This window comes from Oncorhynchus nerka, linkage group LG2 (genome assembly GCF_034236695.1).
Source record: "Oncorhynchus nerka isolate Pitt River linkage group LG2, Oner_Uvic_2.0, whole genome shotgun sequence".
Classification (NCBI taxonomy): Eukaryota; Metazoa; Chordata; class Actinopteri; order Salmoniformes; family Salmonidae; genus Oncorhynchus; species Oncorhynchus nerka.
Genome location: NC_088397.1, coordinates 90,250,945 through 90,270,925, shown reverse-complemented (window position 1 = coordinate 90,270,925; position 19,981 = coordinate 90,250,945). Strand labels below are relative to the sequence as shown.

General features: G+C 43.2%; 1 protein-coding gene across 1 annotated transcript in view; it reads left to right on the top strand.

Annotated features, from left to right (window-relative positions):
* Window positions 1–19,981, top strand: part of grip2b (glutamate receptor interacting protein 2b) — a 154,122-nt gene that overhangs the window by 92,408 nt on the left and 41,733 nt on the right. The window contains exon 19 of the mRNA XM_065021964.1: window positions 18,839–19,027. Within this exon, the coding sequence (XP_064878036.1) occupies window positions 18,839–19,027 (189 nt within the window). The remainder of the gene's footprint in view (window positions 1–18,838; window positions 19,028–19,981) is intronic.

The following is a 19,981-nucleotide window of genomic DNA, read 5'->3' as shown; positions in this document are numbered from 1 at the left end:
TATGGACTGACCCTGTACAACAACACCTATCATACTACTATGACTGACCCTGTACAACAACACATTACATTGCACCTATCATACTACTATGACTGACCCTGTACAACAACACCTATCATACTACTATGGTTGACCCTGTAAAACAACACCTATCATACTACTATGTCTGACCCTGTACAACAACACCTATCATACTACTACGACCCTGTACAACAACACCTATCATACTACTATGACTGACCCTGTACAACAACACCTATCATACTACTATGACTGACCCCGTACAACAACACCTCTCATACTACTATGACTGACCCTGTAGAACAACACTTCTCATACTACTATGTCTGACCCTGTACAACAACACCTCTCATACTACTATGTCTGACCCTGTACAACAACACCTCTCATACTACTATGACTGACCCTGTACAACAACACCTCTCATACTACTATGACTGACCCTGTACAACAACACCTCTCATACTACTATGACTGACCCTGTACAACAACACCTCTCATACTACTATGTCTGACCCTGTACAACAACACCTCTCATACTACTATGACTGACCCTGTACAACAACACCTCTCATACTACTATGACTGACCCTGTACAACAACACCTCTCATACTACTATGACTGACCCTGTACAACAACACCTCTCATACTACTATGACTGACCCTGTACAACAACACCTCTCATACTACTATGACTGACCCTGTACAACAACACCTATCATACTACTACGACCCTGTACAACAACACCTATCATACTACTATGACTGACCCTGTACAACAACACCTATCATACTACTATGACTGACCCTGTACAACAACACCTATCATACTACTATGACTGACCCTGTACAACAACACCTATCATACTACTATGACTGACCCTGTACAACAACACCTATCATACTACTATGACTGACCCTGTAAAACAACACCTATCATACTACTATGTCTGACCCTGTACAACAACACCTATCATACTACTATGACTGATCCTGTAAAACAACACCTATCATACTACTATGACTGACCCTGTACAACAACACATTTCACTCCACCTATCATACTACTATGACTGACCCTGTACAACAACACATTTCACTGCACCTATCATACTACTATGACGGACCCTGTACAACAACACATTACATTGCACCTAAAATACTACTATGGTTGACCCTGTACAACAACACCTATCATACTACTATGACGGACCCTGTACAACAACACATTACATTGCACCTATCATACTACTATGACTGACCCTGTACAACAACACCTATCATACTACCATGGTTGACCCTGTAAAACAACACCTATCATACTACTATGTCTGACCCTGTAAAACAACACCTATCATACTACTACGACCCTGTACAACAACACCTATCATACTACTATGACTGACCCTGTACAACAACACCTATCATACTACTATGACTGACCCTGTAAAACAACACATTTCACTGCACCTATCATACTACTATGGTTGACCCTGTACCTATGCTGGGTATGTGACAATAAAATCTAACTATATATATACACAGTATATCGCAAAAGTGAGTACAACCCTCACATTTTTGTAAATATTTGAGTATTTCTTTTCACGTGACAACACTGAAGAAATGACACTTCGCTACAATGTAAAGTAGTGAGTGTACAGCTTGTAAAACAGTGTAAATTTGCTGTCCCCTCAAAATAACTCAACACACAGCCATTAATGTCTAAACCGCTGGCAACAAAAGTGAGTAAAGTGTCATTTCTTCAGTGTTGTCACATGAAAAGATATACTAAAATATTTCCAGGGGGGTGTACAAACTTTTGTGATATACTGTATATATATTTTTTCTTGATTTCCCAACATGTTTGGGCCTTCCTCTGGTGTCAGCCTGGTGTCAGCCAGGTGTCAGCCTGGTCTCTGGTGTCAGCCTGGTCTCTGGGGTCAGCCTGGTGTCAGCCTGGTCTCTGGTGTCAGCCTGGTGTCAGCTTGGTGTCAGCCTGGTCTCTGGTGTCAGCCTGGTCTCTGGTATCAGCCTGGTGTCAGCCTGGTCTCTGGTGTCAGCCTGGTGTCAGCCTGGTGTCAGCCTGGTCTCTGGTGTCAGCCTGGTCTCTGGTATCAGCCTGGTGTCAGCCTGGTCTCTGGTGTCAGCCTGGTGTCTGGTTTCAGCCTGGTCTCTGGTGTCAGCCTGCACCTAATCAAAAGGGGATCATCTCCCAGAAGCTTGTCTGGGGCATAAAACCCCTAAAGTCAGACAATAAAAGGTGTGATTGGCGCCGCACTCAAACAGATGTTGCATAAAGCGGGATTGTTTTACAAACATTTTCTCTGCATCAGGGATAGTGTACACAAATGTTTAGGCTTTTCAGCCGAATAGCCGCTAGCCAAATACCCGTACCCACCATCTTAAATGTACCTTGCCAGGACTGTACGTCCTCTACATTTGCATAGTAGGAGACGTACACCCTCAAGGGGTAAACACTTTGAGGACATCTGAGACCTAACAAGCCATTTGTAGTTTGACATTTAAACAAACTGACAAAGACATAAATCCAGGCAGGATCGGTGAATTTGATACAGCTGGTTAGCTGCTGTAGCTGGCTGGTTACCTGAAGGATGCTGTAGCCGGCTAGCTGAGTGCTGCTGTAGCTGGCTGGTTAGCTGAGGGATGCTGTAGCTGGCTAGCTGAGTGATGCTGTAGCTGGCTGGCTAACTCAGGGATGCTGTAGCTGGCTAGCTAAGTGATGCTGTAGCTTGCTAGCGAGTTCTGCTGTAGCTGGCTGGTTAGCTGGGGGATGCTGTAGCTGGCTAGTTGAGTGCTGCTGTAGCTGGCTAGTTGAGTGCTGCTGCAGCTGGTTAGCTGAGTGCTGCTGTAGCTGGCTAGTTGAGTGCTGCTGCAGCTGGTTAGCTGAGTGCTGCTGTAGCTGGCTAGCTGAGTGCTGCTGCAGATGGTTAGCTGAGTGCTGCTGCAGATGGTTAGCTGAGTGCTGCTGCAGCTGGTTAGCTGAGTGCTGCTGTAGCTGGCTAGCTGAGTGCTGCTGTAGCTGACTAGCTGAGTGCTGCTGGCACCAACTGCGGCTCTGGCTTCTACAGAACAATGTGGCCTCTGCCTCCTCTGTCCAGGCTCCAACACTGTCCAACAGATACATACTGTTAGTTGTCTTAGAGAATCCCCTAACAGCTCATCTTTCCAATTCATGTGCTATGAGGTCTATGTGGTTCTGAGGTTTTACTCCCCATAAAACCACACAATAATCATTATGTACAATGAAGGAAAACAACTGAACTGTTTTCAGCGTTGGTCACTTTGATCATTTCTCTTGAGTTTAAATAAAATGATGTGCTTAGAAATGAGTATGATGTATGATCACATTAAAATGTGTCCATGGACAAACAGTTAAGGCTGTAATGCAGTCGTCTGGTGGTAAATCAAATGTTGTTTATGACATGCTGATTGTCATTACATTAGAAGGAACCACAGGCAGAGATGGAAACGTTTTTTTTGCGTAGAAGTAAACTGTGTAGCTGAATAGCGTGCAGTGGTTGTTGTTGTGGTTGTGCAATGGGTGTTGTTGTGGCATTGGCCCTGACAAATAAACAAATAGACTACGGCATAAATTTTCCAGACCTAGCAAGGTCAAATACAGGTCTCAGATACTTTCCAATACACGAGCTGTGCTGGATTTAGTACAGTGAAACCAATGGAATAATCCGGAACGTGCCAAAAGAACGCCAAGCTAAATCAAGAGCATCCCCAGTACTTTCACGTATTTCAGATTCATAATGTACTGTCTATTTGAAAGTATTTGACTTATGACCAAGGTCTGCTATTTTCCTCCCACCCTTGGACAGACGTATGACAATGCAAATAGTCCGGGTAGCCATTTGATCATCTGTTCAGGAGTCTTATGGCTTGGGGGTAAAAACTGTATATCTTTGAATATCGTAATTTACTTGTGAAAAATAAAAAGTTCAAATAAAAAATGTATTCCTGAAATTCCGGGGCTGCAATAATAATTATTAAAATAACATCATCATCAACATGTATAGTATAATCACTCATACTGTACAGTACTGTGAGGGTTCTGGTTCTCATCAACATGTATAATCACTCATACTGTACGGTACTGTGAGGGTTCTAGTTCTCATCAACATGTATAGTATAATCACTCATACTGTACAGTACTGTGAGGGTTCTGGTTCTCATCAACATGTATAATCACTCATACTGTACGGTACTGTGAGGGTTCTAGTTCTCATCAACATGTATAGTATAATCACTCATACTGTACAGTACTGTGAGGGTTCTGGTTCTCATCAACATGTATAGTATAATCACTCATACTGTACGGTACTGTGAGGGTTCTAGTTCTCATCAACATGTATAGTATATTCACTCATACTGTACGGTACTGTGAGGGTTCTGGTTCTCATCAACATGTATAGTATAATCACTCATACTGTACGGTACTGTGAGGGTTCTAGTTCTCATCAACATGTATAGTATAATCACTCATACTGTACGGTACTGTGAGGGTTCTGGTTCTCATCAACATGTATAGTATAATCACTCATACTGTACGGTACTGTGAGGGTTCTGGTTCTCATCAACATGTATAGTATAATCACTCATACTGTACGGTACTGTGAGGGTTCTAGTACTCATCAACATGTATAGTATAATCACTCATACTGTACAGTACTGTGAGGGTTCTAGTTCTCATCAACATGTATAGTATAATCACTTATACTGTACAGTACTGTGAGGGTTCTAGTTCTCATCAACATGTATAGTATAATCACTTATACTGTACAGTACTGTGAGGGTTCTGGTTCTCATCAACATGTATAGTATAATCACTCATACTGTACAGTACTGTGAGGGTTCTAGTTCTCATCAACATATATAGTATAATCACTTATACTGTACAGTACTGTGAGGGTTCTAGTTCTCATCAAAATGTATAGTATAATCACTCATACTGTACGGTACTGTGAGGGTTCTGGTTCTCATCAACATGTATAGTATAATCACTGATACTGTACAGTACTGTGAGGGTTCTAGTTCTCATCAACATGTATAGTATAATCACTCATACTGTATGGTACTGTGAGGGTTCTAGTTCTCATCAACATGTATAAGCACTCGTACTGTACGGTACTGTGAGGGTTCTGGTTCTTATCAACATGTATAATATAACACTCGTACTGTACGGTACTGTGAGGGTTCTGGTTCTCATCAACATGTATAATCACTCATACTGTACGGTACTGTGAGGGTTCTGGTTCTCATCAACATGTATAGTATAATCACTCATACTGTACGGTACTGTGAGGGTTCTGGTTCTCATCAACATGTATAGTATAATCACTCATACTTTACAGTACTGTGAGGGTTCTGGTTCTCATCAACATGTATAATCACTCATACTGTACGGTACTGTGAGGGTTCTGGTTCTCATCAACATGTATAGTATAATCACTCATACTGTACAGTACTGTGAGGGTTCTGGTTCTCATCAACATGTATAGTATAATCACTCATACTGTACGGTACTGTGAGGGTTCTGGTTCTCATCAACATGTATAATCACTCATACTGTACGGTACTGTGAGGGTTCTAGTTCTCATCAACATGTATAGTATAATCACTCATACTGTACGGTACTGTGAGGGTTCTAGTTCTCATCAACATGTATAGTATAATCACTCATACTGTACGGTACTGTGAGGGTTCTGGTTCTCATCAACATGTATAATCACTCATACTGTACGGTACTGTGAGGGTTCTAGTTCTCATCAACATGTATAATCACTCATACTGTACGGTACTGTGAGGGTTCTAGTTCTCATCAACATGTATTGTATAATCACTCATACTGTACAGTACTGTGAGGGTTCTGGTTCTCATCAACATGTATAGTATAATCACTCATACTGTACAGTACTGTGAGGGTTCTGGTTCTCATCAACATGTATAGTATAATCACTCATACTGTACAGTACTGTGAGGGTTCTAGTTCTCATCGACATGTATAGTATAATCACTCATACTGTACAGTACTGTGAGCGGTCTAGTTCTCATCTACATGTATAGTATAATCACTCATACTGTACAGTACTGTGAGGGTTCTAGTTCTCATCAACATGTATAGTATAATCACTCATACTGTACGGTACTGTGAGGGTTCTGGTTCTCATCAACATGTATAATATAACACTCGTACTGTACGGTACTGTGAGGGTTCTGGTTCTCATCAACATGTATAAGCACTCGTACTGTACAGTACTGTGAGGGTTCTAGTTCTCATCAACGTGTATAATCACTCATACTGTATGGTACTGTGAGGGTTCTAGTTCTCATCAACATGTATAATCACTTATACTGTACGGTACTGTGAGGGTTCTAGTTCTCATCAACATGTATAGTATAATCACTCATACTGTACGGTACTGTGAGGGTTCTGGTTCTCATCAACATGTATAATCACTCATACTGCACGGTACTGTGAGGGTTCTGTTCTCATCAACATGTATAATCACTCATACTGTACGGTACTGTGAGGGTTCTAGTTCTCATCAACATGTATAGTATAATCACTCATACTGTACGGTACTGTGAGGGTTCTGGTTCTCATCAACATGTATAATCACTCATACTTTATGGTACTGTGAGGGTTCTGGTTCTCATCAACATGTATAGTATAATCACTCATACTGTACAGTACTGTGAGGGTTCTGGTTCTCATCAACATGTATAGTATAATTTTTCATACTGTACGGTACTGTGAGGGTTCTAGTTCTCATCAACATGTATAATCACTCATACTGTACAGTACTGTGAGGGTTCTAGTTCTCATCAACATGTATAGTATAATCACTCATACTGTATGGTACTGTGAGGGTTCTAGTTCTCCCTCTCTTCTGCATTTGGCCACAAGTTCTCATCAACATCACATCTTATTTCTTCTCTGGCGATGCATCTTGGGAAGTGTCTTCTGGAATGTCTAATCCAACCCTGTCAGTCTTCAGGAGAAGTGTCTCCACACCCTGTCAGTCTTTAGGAGAAGTGTCTCCACACCCTGGCGGTCTTCTGGAGAAGTGTCTCCACACCCTGGCAGTCTTCAGGAGAAGTGTCTCCACACCCTGGCAGTCTTCAGGAGAAGTGTCTCCACACCCTGGCGGTCTTCTGGAGAAGTGTCTCCACACCCTGCCAGTCTTTAGGAGAAGTGTCTCCACACCCTGCCAGTCTTTAGGAGAAGTGTCTCCACACCCTGGCCGTCTTTAGGAGAAGTGTCTCCACACCCTGCCAGTCTTTAGGAGAAGTGTCTCCACACCCTGGCAGTCTTTAGGAGAAGTGTCTCCACACCCTGCCAGTCTTCAGGAGAAGTGTCTCCACACCCTGCCAGTCTTTAGGAGAAGTGTCTCCACACCCTGCCAGTCTTTGGGAGAAGTGTCTCCACACCCTGCCAGTCTTTGGGAGAAGTCTCTCCACACCCTGCCAGTCTTTAGGAGAAGTCTCTCCACACCCTGCCAGTCTTTAGGAGAAGTCTCTCCACACCCTGCCAGTCTTTAGGAGAAGTGTCTCCACACCCTGGCAGTCTTTGGGAGAAGTGTCTTCACACCCTGCATTCATACCATCCAGTAAGGACATCTGGTCATGTGGATGGTGGTCATAAACCTTCCACCTCCACGCAGAGAAAACCTCCTCTAAGGGGTTTAGGAAGGGGAGTATGGAGGCAGGAACAGAACTGACATCCTGGGATTTGCAGCAAACCAGTCTGTGACTGCAGCAGAGTGGTGGAATGCCACATGATCCCACACAACAACGAAGGCAGTGCAGCAGAGTGGTGGAATGCCACATGATCCCACACAACAACGAAGGCAGTGCAGCAGAGTGGTGGAATGCCACATGATCCCACACAACAACGAAGGCAGTGCAGCAGAGTGGTGGAATGCCACATTATCCCACACAACAACGAAGGCAGTGCAGCAGAGTGGTGGAATGCCACATGATCCCACACAACAACGAAGGCAGTGCAGCAGAGTGGTGGAATGCCACATGATCCCACACAACAACGAAGGCAGTGCAGCAGAGTGGTGGAATGCCACATGATCCCACACAACAACGAAGGTAGGGGAGTTTCTTGCCCCTCTCTCCTCCGCTGGCACAAGTCGATTAAGCAGCTCATCCAAAACCTGGGCCTCTCTGTATTGTAGGGGCCAATGAGTGATTTGTGTAACAGCAAACCATCATTGGACGGTGCTGCACACATTGTGATGTTAGCTCCTCTCTGGCCTGGGACATCTACGGTTGCTCTCTGTCCAATCACATTTCTTCACATGCGGCGTGTTTTTGCCAGGTTGAATCCAGCGTCATCCACAAAGATGAAATGTATGTGCAGTTTGCCTGGCTTCCATCTCCATTACTCTCTAAAATACAGTGAATCCACAGTTTCACAGTACTTTACATTATGCATAGCTGTGTATGTACCCTGTTTGGTTATTGAACAGACATCTTAGCTGGACATATTCATACCAGAGTTATTTCACACGTTCACCGTTTCTCTCAAAGGTTACAGTGTACATCTGCTTCATTCTTGTTTGAGGTTTCTCTAGGACTCTGGCAATTATCGTTGTGCTGACCGTATTCACATTCCCAAAAGTGATATTGTCTGCCAGCACTCTGTCCCGAATTTCCCGCAGTTTTATTGCAATGTTGACAATTACCATGTCAACAATGGCAATTTCCTGCGCATCTGATAATATTCTGCCTCTCCCTCCTGTGGGAGGCAACCTTTGGATCCTACTGAAATACACAAAACAATCAATATATTTCTAAATGTCAGTATGTAAAAATGTGACCATGCTGTATTGTACTGTAATATGTAGTTCAATTATCATTGACGGATGCACATCTCACCTGTAGTTTTGCCGGAAAATCCGTACTATTGATGCAACTGTTGAACGCTGGTTGGTTGCACCCTTAAACTGGCCTCTCAAAGAGAGACCATAGTTTACAACATGGTTTACAACATGGTTTACAACATGGTTTACAGCATGGTTTACAACATGGTTTACAACATGGACATGATTTACAACATAGTTTACAACATGGTTTACAACATGGTTTACAGCATGGTTTACAACATGGTTTACAACATGGACATGGTTTACAACATAGTTTACAACATGGTTTATAACATGGTTTACAACATGGTTTACAGCATGGTTTACAACATGGTTTACAGCATGGTTTACAACATGGTTTACAACATGGTTTACAACATGGTTTACAGCATGGTTTACAACATGGTTTACAGCATGGTTTACAACATGATTTACAACATGGTTTACAACATGGCATGGTTTACAACATGGTTTACAGCATGGTTTACAACATGGTTTACAACATGGTTTACAACATGGTTTACAGCATGGTTTACAACATGGTTTACAGCATGGTTTACAACATAGTTTACAGCATGGTTTACAACATGGTTTACAACATGGTTTACAACATGGTTTACAGCATGGTTTACAACATGGTTTACAACATGGTTTACAGCATGGTTTACAGCATGGTTTACAGCATGGTTTACAACATGGTTTACAACATGGTTTACAACATGGTTTACAGCATGGTTTACAACATGGTTTACAACATGGTTTACAGCATGGTTTACAACATGGTTTACAACATGGTTTACAGCATGGTTTACAGCATGGTTTACAGCATGGTTTACAACATGGTTTACAACATGGTTTACAACATGGTTTACAGCATGGTTTACAACATGGTTTACAACATGGTTTACAGCATGGTTTACAGCATGGTTTACAACATGGTTTACAACATGGTTTACAACATGGTTTACAACATGGTTTCAAACATGGTTTACAACATAGTTTACAACATGGTTTACAACATAGTTTACCTGATTTACAACATAGTTTCAAACATGGTTTATAACATAGTTTCAAACATGGTTTACAACATAGTTTCAAACATGGTTTACAACATGGTTTACAACATGGTTTACAACATAGTTTCAAACATGGTTTACAACATAGTTTACAACATGGTTTACAACATGGTTTACAACATGGTTTACAACATAGTTTCAAACATGGTTTACAACATGGTTTACAACATGGTTTACAACATAGTTTCAAACATGGTTTACAACATGGTTTACAACATGGTTTACAACATAGTTTCAAACATGGTTTACAACATGGTTTACAACATGGTTTACAACATGGTTTACAACATAGTTTCAAACATGGTTTACAACATGGTTTACAACATGGTTTACAACATAGTTTCAAACATGGTTTACAACATGGTTTACAACATGGTTTACAGCATGGTTTACAACATGGTTTACAACATGGTTTACAACATAGTTTACATGATTTACAACATAGTTTACAACATAGTTTACAACATGGTTTACAACATGGTTTACAACATGGTCAATAATTGTTGCCCTTATCGCTTCCTCTCCTTTGTCCTTCACACATTCTCCCTCTCCCTGCCACTCTTCTTCCCCCACCAACTTGTCTTCCTTGATCCATGTTTCCATACTAAATCCTTCCGAAGCCGTCCTCTTTTGTCTGTTTGGTAACGAGACTAAAAACAGGACACTTGGGTCGGCTTTCAGCTGAAACTGCAATCAGCTGTGTTTGGAATGAATAAGCATTCTGCTGAGATATTCTATATGTTTTCAGTCTGGTTACTGCAGAAATGCACAACATTTGCCATCATTCTGTTTTGAATGTGTTTTTAACAGTTTTGGAAACAGTGTATTAGCATTTGAAAACGTGTGCTGCAAATATATAGTTTTACAGGTGGTGGAGTATGAATGAGAACCGAGTTGATGGATTTCGGAGAATGTGGTCATTGAATGCATTTTGTGTGAAACAATGAAAAATGATTCACAGTTTGGTCCACATACACTTCTGTTTCGCTGATTGTGTGAAGCGTTTTGACAATGTGACTTCAGTTTTGACCAATGCATGTTAGCAATTGAAAAAAAACTGTAATGGACACTTCAACGTTTACCAGTAAACTACCAGAATTTTGTTAGCTTTCAAGGTTTAATTTTACAAGATGACTCCTTGTGGCCTTTTCGGGTACTTCAGATTAAAAAATACATATATTTTTTAAAGTGTCTAATTATCTCTGACCGTCTATGTGGCCTTATCACATGTAAAATAAGATGATTTTTAAATAAATAATTAAATCACAAAACTGTAAAACATTATCCTGAATATAAACCATCACCTTGAACATAGGTGTTTAATATGAGGGTTTCAGCATGAAAAAGCTGTTATATATTTATTTTACACTTGTTTATTTTACTATGTCAAAATCAAATCAAATGTAATTGTATTTGTCACATGCTTCACAAACAACAGCTGTGGACTAACAGTGAAATGCTGACTTATGGGCCCTTCCCAACAATACAGAGAGAAATATAGAAAACGTTATAACACAAGGAATAACTACACAGTGAGTGACGATAACCTGGCTATGTGCAGGGGTACGAGGTAGTTGAGGTAGATTTGTAGGTACATATACAGTAGGCCTCTGATCTGGCAGACTCACGAAACACAAATATTTTGTTTATATATTATGTATGAGTGTTGGAGTGTGCCCCTGGCTATCCGTCAATTTTTTTTAAATACTAGAAAATTGTGCAATCTGGTTTGCTTAATTTAAGGGATTTGAAATTATTTTACTTTTGATACTTAAGTATATTTTAGCAATTATATTTACTTTTGATACTTAAGTATATTTAAAACCAAATAGTTTTAGACTTTTACTCAAGTAGACTTACTCAAGTAGACTTACTCAAGTAGTATTCTACTGGGTGACTTTCACTTTAACTTCATTTTTTCCATTTTTCTATTAAGCTATCTTTACTTTTACTCAAGTATGACAATTGAGTACTTCTTTCACCACTGCAAAAGGGGGTCAATGCAGATTGTCCGAGTAACTTTTTAGCAGTCTTATGGCTTGGGGGGTAAAAGCTGTTCAAGGTTCTGTTGGTTCCAGACTTGATGCAACGGTACCGCTTGCCATGCGATAACAGAGAGAACAGTCTATGGCTTGGGTGGCTGGAGTCTTAGAAAATATTTTGGGCCTTCCTCTGACACCGTCTAGTATATACAGTAGGTCCTGGAAGGCAGAGAGCTCGGCCGCAGTGACAGGCCATAGGTTGCCTTGACTATGGAGGTCTGCTTGAAACATTTAGGTATTACAGACTGGGTCAGGGACAGGTTCAAGTTTATTATTTAAGACATCAATGAGATGTTCTTTACATGTTAAGGACCACTCTGAAATAGACATATTCAATACATGTACACTATCATTCAAAAGTTGGGGGTCACTTAGAAATGTCCTTGTTTTCGAAAGAAAAGCAAACATTTTTGTCTATTAAAATAACATCAAATTGCTCAGAAATACAGTGTAGACATTGTTAATGTTGTAAATGACTTTTGTAGCTGGAAACGGCTGATTCTTTATGGAATATCTACATAGGTGTACAGAGGCCCATTTTCATCAACCATCACTCCTGTGTTCCAATGGCACGTTGCTAATCCAATTTTATAATTTTAATATGCTAATTGATCATTAGAAAATCATTTTGCAATTATGTTATTACAGCTGAAAACTGTAATGCTGAAGCAATAAAAATGGCCTTCTTTAGACTAGTTGAGTATCTGGAGCATCAGCATTTGTGGGTTCGATTACAGGCTCAAATGACCAGAAACAAAGAACTTTCTTCTGAAACTCATCAGTCTATTCTTGTTCTAAGCCTTCTAATGAAGACTATTCCATGCGAGAAATTGCCAAGAAACTGAAGATCTCGTACAACACTGTACTACTCCCTTCACAGAACAGCGCAAACTGTCTCTAACCAGAATAGAAAGAGGAGTGGGAGGCCTCGGTGCACAACTGAGCAAGAGGACAAGTACATTAGAATGTCTAGTTTGAAAACAGATGCCTTACAAGTCCTCAACTGGCAACTTCATTAAATAGTACCCGCAAAACACGTGTCAACGTCAACAGTGAAGAGGCGACTCCGGGATGCTGGCCTTCTAGGCAGAGTTCCTCTGTCCAGTGTCTGTGTTCTTTTGCCCATCTTAATCTTTTCTTTTTATTGGCCAGTCTGAGATATGGCTTTTTCTTTGCAACTCTGCCTAGAAGGTCAGCGTCCCGAAGTCGCCTCTTCACTGTTGATGTTAAGGCTGGTGTTTTGCGGGTACAATTTAATGAAGCTGCCAGTTGAGGGCTTTCTCTTTTTCTCAAACTAGACACTCTAATGTATGTGTCCTCTTGTTCAGCTACAATAGTCATTTACAACATTAACACTGTCTGCACTGTATTTCTGATACATTTTATGTTGTTTTAATGGACAACAAATGTGCTTTTCTTTCAAAAACAAGGACATTTCTAAGTGACCCCAAACTTTTGAACGGTAGTCATACATAAAAACACACTAGTTATCTAAAAAGTGATTTATTTTTGGGTTAAAAGTTCAGATTTCTTTGAACATTCCGGTTACGAATTGAAGAAATTACCACAGCTACACTACAGGGTCCGTCTTTACGCTGTAGGCAGAAAGTTCAGCTGGTGTCTTGTTGTGCTGCTGATTGGCTGTGGTTTGGTTTTGTGGTCAGAGCCTAGAAAAATGGTTGGGTCCCCTCCTTCAGTAGACAAGTGAACTCTCATCTTGTGGCCTCGTCTCTTTTTGCCTCCAGCCTAGGGAATGAGTCATAGGGTATTCATGATCTTCTCTGAAGGCCTTCCATGTCTTTCATCAGGAGCTTTGGGAGATCTGTCCAAACAGGTGAAGCATATTCCAGGACAGGTAAATGTCATATACAGTACCAGTCAAAAGTTTGGACAAACCTACTCATTCAAGAGTTTTTCTTTATTTTTACTATATGCCAAGAGTGTGCAAAGCTGTCATCAAGGCAAAGCAAACTTCTTTGCTTACTACTTCTTTGCTTCCATATGTGTTATTTGATAGTTTGGATGTCTTCACTATGATTCTACAATGTAGAAAATAGTTTAAAAAATAAAGAAAAACTCTGGAATGAGTAGGTGTGTCCAAACCTTTTACTGGTACTGTATGTGTGGGTCAGAACATCTGAAGACCAGCGCTCCTGGCCTGGGGCCTCTTCAGCACGTATCTGACCTGGGCATCCCATGAGAGGTCATAGGAGAGCTGCACCCCAAGGAGCTTAAAGGTGTCCACACGTTCCACTGCCTTGCCGTTCAGGACAACAGGAGGAGGAGTCCTCTGTTTTGAGGCTTCCTGAAGATAATAACCAATGTCTTTGGTTTTAAGTGCATTGGCTGTGAGGCAGTTTGTCTGACCCCATAATGCATCTGGCCTGGTAGAGAGATGTTCAGAAAGGGTCAGATCCTCAACATACTCGATGGTTTCAACACTAGATGGCATCATGTTTGTCTAGTGCAGAGAACAAACAGGAGTGGGGCTAGGTCTCTGCCTTGGGGGACCCCAGCCTGTACTGACTGTTTGATGCAGTAGCTGCGGATTAAGAGCCAGATGTGCTTTGAAGTGCCTAGTCTGCTTAGAGAGTGTAGAAGTTGTGCATGGTCGATAGTGTCTAAGGCCCATGTGAAGTACGCTGCTGGAACAGAATTGACCTTTTCATTTTTTACTTTAATTGTCGTTTGATCTGGCTTTGGAATTTAGCAGTTTTACCTGTGTCTTGGTTTTGTCTTAGCCCAACGTTTTTCATTTAGCTTTTCCACTTCGGACACTTCATCTGCTCCAACCCGCACTGGTCTGGTAAGGTTGAACGCCTCCTCTCCTACTCAGCCTCCCGACAAAAGCTATTCCCAAGCAGGTGTGACTCCTACTCCTGTTGTCTGCTGCACTGCTGCTTGTATCCCACCTGGCGATCTGTTCACTGTCTGCCCTGGCCTGTCTCCCACTGTCTGCCCTGGCCTGTCTCCCACTGTCTGCCCTAGCCTGTCTCCCACTGTCTTCCCTGGCCTGTCTCCCACTATCTGCCCTGGCCTGTCTCCCACTGTCTGCCCTGGCCTGTCTACCACTGTCTGCCCTGGCCTGTCTCCCACTGTCTGCCCTGGCCTGTCTCCCACTGTCTGCCCTGGCCTGTCTCCCACTGTCTTCCCTGGCCTGTCTCCCACTGTCTGCCCTGGCCTGTCTCCTACTGTCTGCCCTGGCCTGTCTCCCACTGTCTACCCTGGCCAGTCTCCCACTGTCTACCCTGGCCTGTCTCCCACTGTCTGGTACAGGTACCCCTGCCACTATCTGCCCTGGCCTGTCTCCCACTGTCTGGTACAGGTACCCCTGCCACTATCTGCCCTGGCCTGTCTCACACTGTCTGCCCTGGCCTGTCTCCCACTGTCTGGTACAGGTACCCCTGCCACTATCTGCCCTGGCCTGTCTCCCACTGTCTGGTACAGGTACCCCTGCCACTATCTGCCCTGGCCTGTCTCCCACTGTCTGGTACAGGTACCCCTGCCACTATCTGCCCTGGCCTGTCTCCCACTGTCTGGTACAGGTACCCCTGCCACACTCCCCCCTCTTCCCTGAGCTTTCGACTCATCTGATTTATTATATATATTATTTTCTGATCTTTGGACTAATCTGCATGTTATATAGGCTAAATAACTTGTGAATCATATTACGTGAGCTTTACTCAGAAACACTTTAATTAACTAGCGAAGGCCTGCTATTTATTTATTTTCTTGAATTAAATTTGTATACTGGACTCATAGAGTGATACTCTCTCATGTTTTTTTGTTGGGGAGAGTGACTCTTTGAACTTACAATAGCTAGTCCCAAGCCATTTAGCTTTTTTTGTGCTTTGTGCTGTTTACTTTGTGACTCCTGTTCGCTTTATTAACTATGAACTTGCTTGTTGACCCGACCGTGGGACAGATAATGTTTGTTCCGTCACTCGCAACTCTGACTCTCTATTGGTTACACTGTCTTTTAGCCTCCCGTCCCATTCTAACCACCTCTCGACGGCTTTGTATTCATGTTACCTGATGAAATTGCTGAACAGTATGATCTTGTTGCCATCTGATGCACATTCAAATGTCATAGAAAATCAACACTGCAAAGCACTCGCTGTCCTCTGCCTTGCCCTGATTGTATAACCGCTGATGATATCTGGAAATGTGCTTGTACACCTTGGCCTGTCTACTGTTGCTATAGTACAGCCTGGCCTGTCTACTGTTGCTATAGTACAGCTTGGCCTGTTTACTGTTATTATAGTACAGGCTGGCCTGTCTACTGTTGCTATAGTACAGCCTGGCCTGTCTACTGTTGCTATAATACAGCCTGGCCTGTCTGCTGTTGCTATAGTACAGCCTGGCCTGGCTACTGTTGCTATAGAACAGCCTGGCCTGTCTACTGTTGCTATAAAACAGCCTGGCCTGTCTACTGTGGTTATAGTACAGCCTGGCCTGTCTACTGTTGCTATAGAACAGCCTGGTCTGTCTACTGTTGCTATAGAACAGCCTGGCCTGTCTACTGTTGTTATAGTACAGCCTGGCCTGTCTACTGTTGCTATAGAACAGCCTGGCCTGTCTACTGTTGTTATAGAACAGCCTGGCCTGTCTACTGTTGCTATAGTATAGCCTGGCCTGGCTACTGTTGCTATAGAACAGCCTGGCCTGTCTACTGTTGTTATAGTACAGCCTGGCCTGTCTACTGTTGTTATAGTACAGCCTGGCCTGTCTACTGTTGCTATAGAACAGCCTGGCCTGTCTACTGTTGCTATAGAACAGCCTGGCCTGTCTACTGTTGCTATAGAACAGCCTGGCCTGTCTACTGTTGTTATAGTACAGCCTGGCCTGTCTACTGTTGTTATAGTACAGCCTGGCCTGTCTACTGTTGCTATAGAACAGCCTGGCCTGTCTACTGTTGCTATGGAACAGCCTGACCTGTCTACTGTTGCTATGGAACAGCCTGACCTGTCTACTGTTGCTATAGAACAGCCTGGCCTGTCTACCGTTGCTATAGTACAGCCTGGCCTGTCTACCGTTGCTATAGTACAGCCTGGCCTGTCTACCGTTGCTATAGTACAGCCTGGCCTGTCTACTGTTGCTATAGTACAGCCTGGCCTGTCTACTGTTGCTATAGTACAGCCTGGCCTGTCTACTGTTGCTATAGTACAGCCTGGCCTGTCTACTGTTGCTATAGAACAGCCTGGCCTGTCTACTGTTGCTATAGAACAGCCTGGCCTGTCTACTGTTGCTATAGAACAGCCTGGCCTGTCTACTGTTGCTATAGAACAGCCTGGCCTGTCTACTGTTGCTATAGAACAGCCTGGCCTGTCTACTGTTGCTATAGAACAGCCTGGCCTGTCTACTGTTGCTATAGAACAGCCTGGCCTGTCTACTGTTGCTATAGAACAGCCTGGCCTGTCTACTGTTGTTATAGTACAGCCTGGCCTGTCTACTGTTGTTATAGTACAGCCTGGCCTGTCTACTGTTGCTATAGAACAGCCTGGCCTGTCTACTGTTGCTATGGAACAGCCTGACCTGTCTACTGTTGCTATGGAACAGCCTGACCTGTCTATTGTTGCTATAGAACAGCCTGGCCTGTCTACTGTTGCTATAGGCATTTGATGGGGGGAAATGTGTGCTCCACACCAGACATTGCAGGGTAGACTAGATTCTGCAAGTCAACAGGGCCATGAGGCTTGTGCTGCTTTACAGGCTCACGAGTCAGAACAGGTATTCTAAGCTTCCTCTACAAGCCTTTGGCCATCCATTTAAAAAGTTTTTGCATTGCTCAAACTCAAAATAACCTTTTTAGTGAGCATATTGAAATCTGTGATAATTGGTAATGCTAATACGCAAAGGACATGTATGTATTCACAGAATGACAAACTATTATAAAACAGGTAAGGCAAATACATTTACGCAATTGTATAAAACGAGTCCGTGTTAGTCTTACCCACAGGAGATAAGTGGCAACTTAATTGAGGTGAACGGGCTCATGGTAATGACTGGAGCGTAGTCAGTGGAACGGTATCATGTACATTAAACACATGGTTTCCAGGTGTTTGATGCCATTCCTTTTGCTCCGGTCCAGACATTATTATGAGCCGTTATGGTCTTAACCAGGACTGGAGGGCAACAAGATGGCTCCACGGCCATAGTGAATGTTAAACTGGGCAGCTCGCGGCTGGGTTTCCCTTTGTAGTCCGTGATAGTTTGCAAGCCCTGCCACATCCGATGAGCATAGTAGGATTCGATCTTGGTCCTGTATTGACACTTTGCCTGTTTGATGGTTCGTCTGAGGTCGTAGTGAGATTTCTTATAAGCATCCAGATTAGTGTGCGGCTCCTTGAAAGCGGCAGCTCTAAACTCTAGCTCAGTGCGGATGTTGCCTGTGGCTTCTGGTTTGGGTGTGTACTGAATGTACAGTCACTGTGGGGTCAATGTCATCGATGCACTTATTAATGAAGCCGGTGACTGATGTGGTAAACTCCTCAATTTTATCGGATGAATCACGGAACATATTCCAGTCTATTGAGCGTGTTACTGGTACTTCCTGTTTTAGTTTTTGCTTGTACGCAGGAATCAGGAGAATAGAGTTATGGTCAGAATTGCCAAAGGGAGGGCGAGGGAGAGCCTTTTTTAAAGTTATTCAAGTATAAATTACCAAATTTAACATAGATTACCTGTTAATTACCAAATTGACAGAAGATGCTGGTAAGGTTGGTAAATTAGCGGTATCGACAAGACCGAAAGACAGTTCTCTGAATAGATCTTTCCCTCTTCCTCCCTCAGTAGCAGACGAGAAGAAGAAGGATGGAGAGATGGAGAATGATTTGAGTGACACCGAGGACATATCAGACATGACAGACTCTCAGAAGACCAACAAGCTGTCAGAGATCTACTCCACCACCATACCCAGTGTGGACTCTGCCATGGAGTCCTGGGACGGATCCGGCATCGACGCGGGCTACGGAAGCCAAGGTAAAGACTAGTGGTAGACATGGTGAAATCTGTGGTAGGGTTATGGTTAGGGCCAGGGTTGAAGCTAGGGTTAGTGGTAGACTTATACATGGTGTTATAACGTGGTCCTGGGATGGCTCAGGAATTTACACTGGCTACGGCAGCCAAGGTGAGACCAGTGGTAGACCTGTACAGGATGTCTATAGGGAGACCAGTGGTACAGTAGACCTTTACAGGATGTCTATAGGGAGACCAGTGGTAGACCTATACAGGATGTCTATAAGGAGACATTACATTTACATTTAAGTCATTTAGCAGACGCTCTTATCCAGAGCGACTTACAAATTGGTGCTTTCACCTTATGACATCCAGTGGAACAGCCACTTTACAATAGTGCATCTAGGTCTTTTAAGGGGGGTGAGAAGGATGACTTTATCCTATCCTAGGTATTCCTTAAAGAGGTGGGGTTTCAGGTGTCTCCGGAAGGTGGTGATTGACTCCGCTGTCCTGGCGTCGTGAGGGAGTTTGTTCCACCATTGGGGGGCCAGAGCAGCGAACAGTTTTGACTGGGCTGAGCGGGAACTGTACTTCCTCAGTGGTAGGGAGGCGAGCAGGCCAGAGGTGGATGAACGCAGTGCCCTTGTTTGGGTGTAGGGCCTGATCAGAGCCTGGAGGTACTGAGGTGCCGTTCCCCTCACAGCTCCGTAGGCAAGCACCATGGTCTTGTAGCGGATGCGAGCTTCAACTGGAAGCCAGTGGAGAGAGCAGAGGAGCGGGGTGACGTGAGAGAACTTGGGAAGGTTGAACACCAGACGGGCTGCGGCGTTCTGGATGAGTTGTAGGGGTTTAATGGCACAGGCAGGGAGCCCAGCCAACAGCGAGTTACAGTAATCCAGACGGGAGATGACAAGTACCTGGATTAGGACCTGCGCCGCTTCCTGTGTGAGGCAGGGTCGTACTCTGCGGATGTTGTAG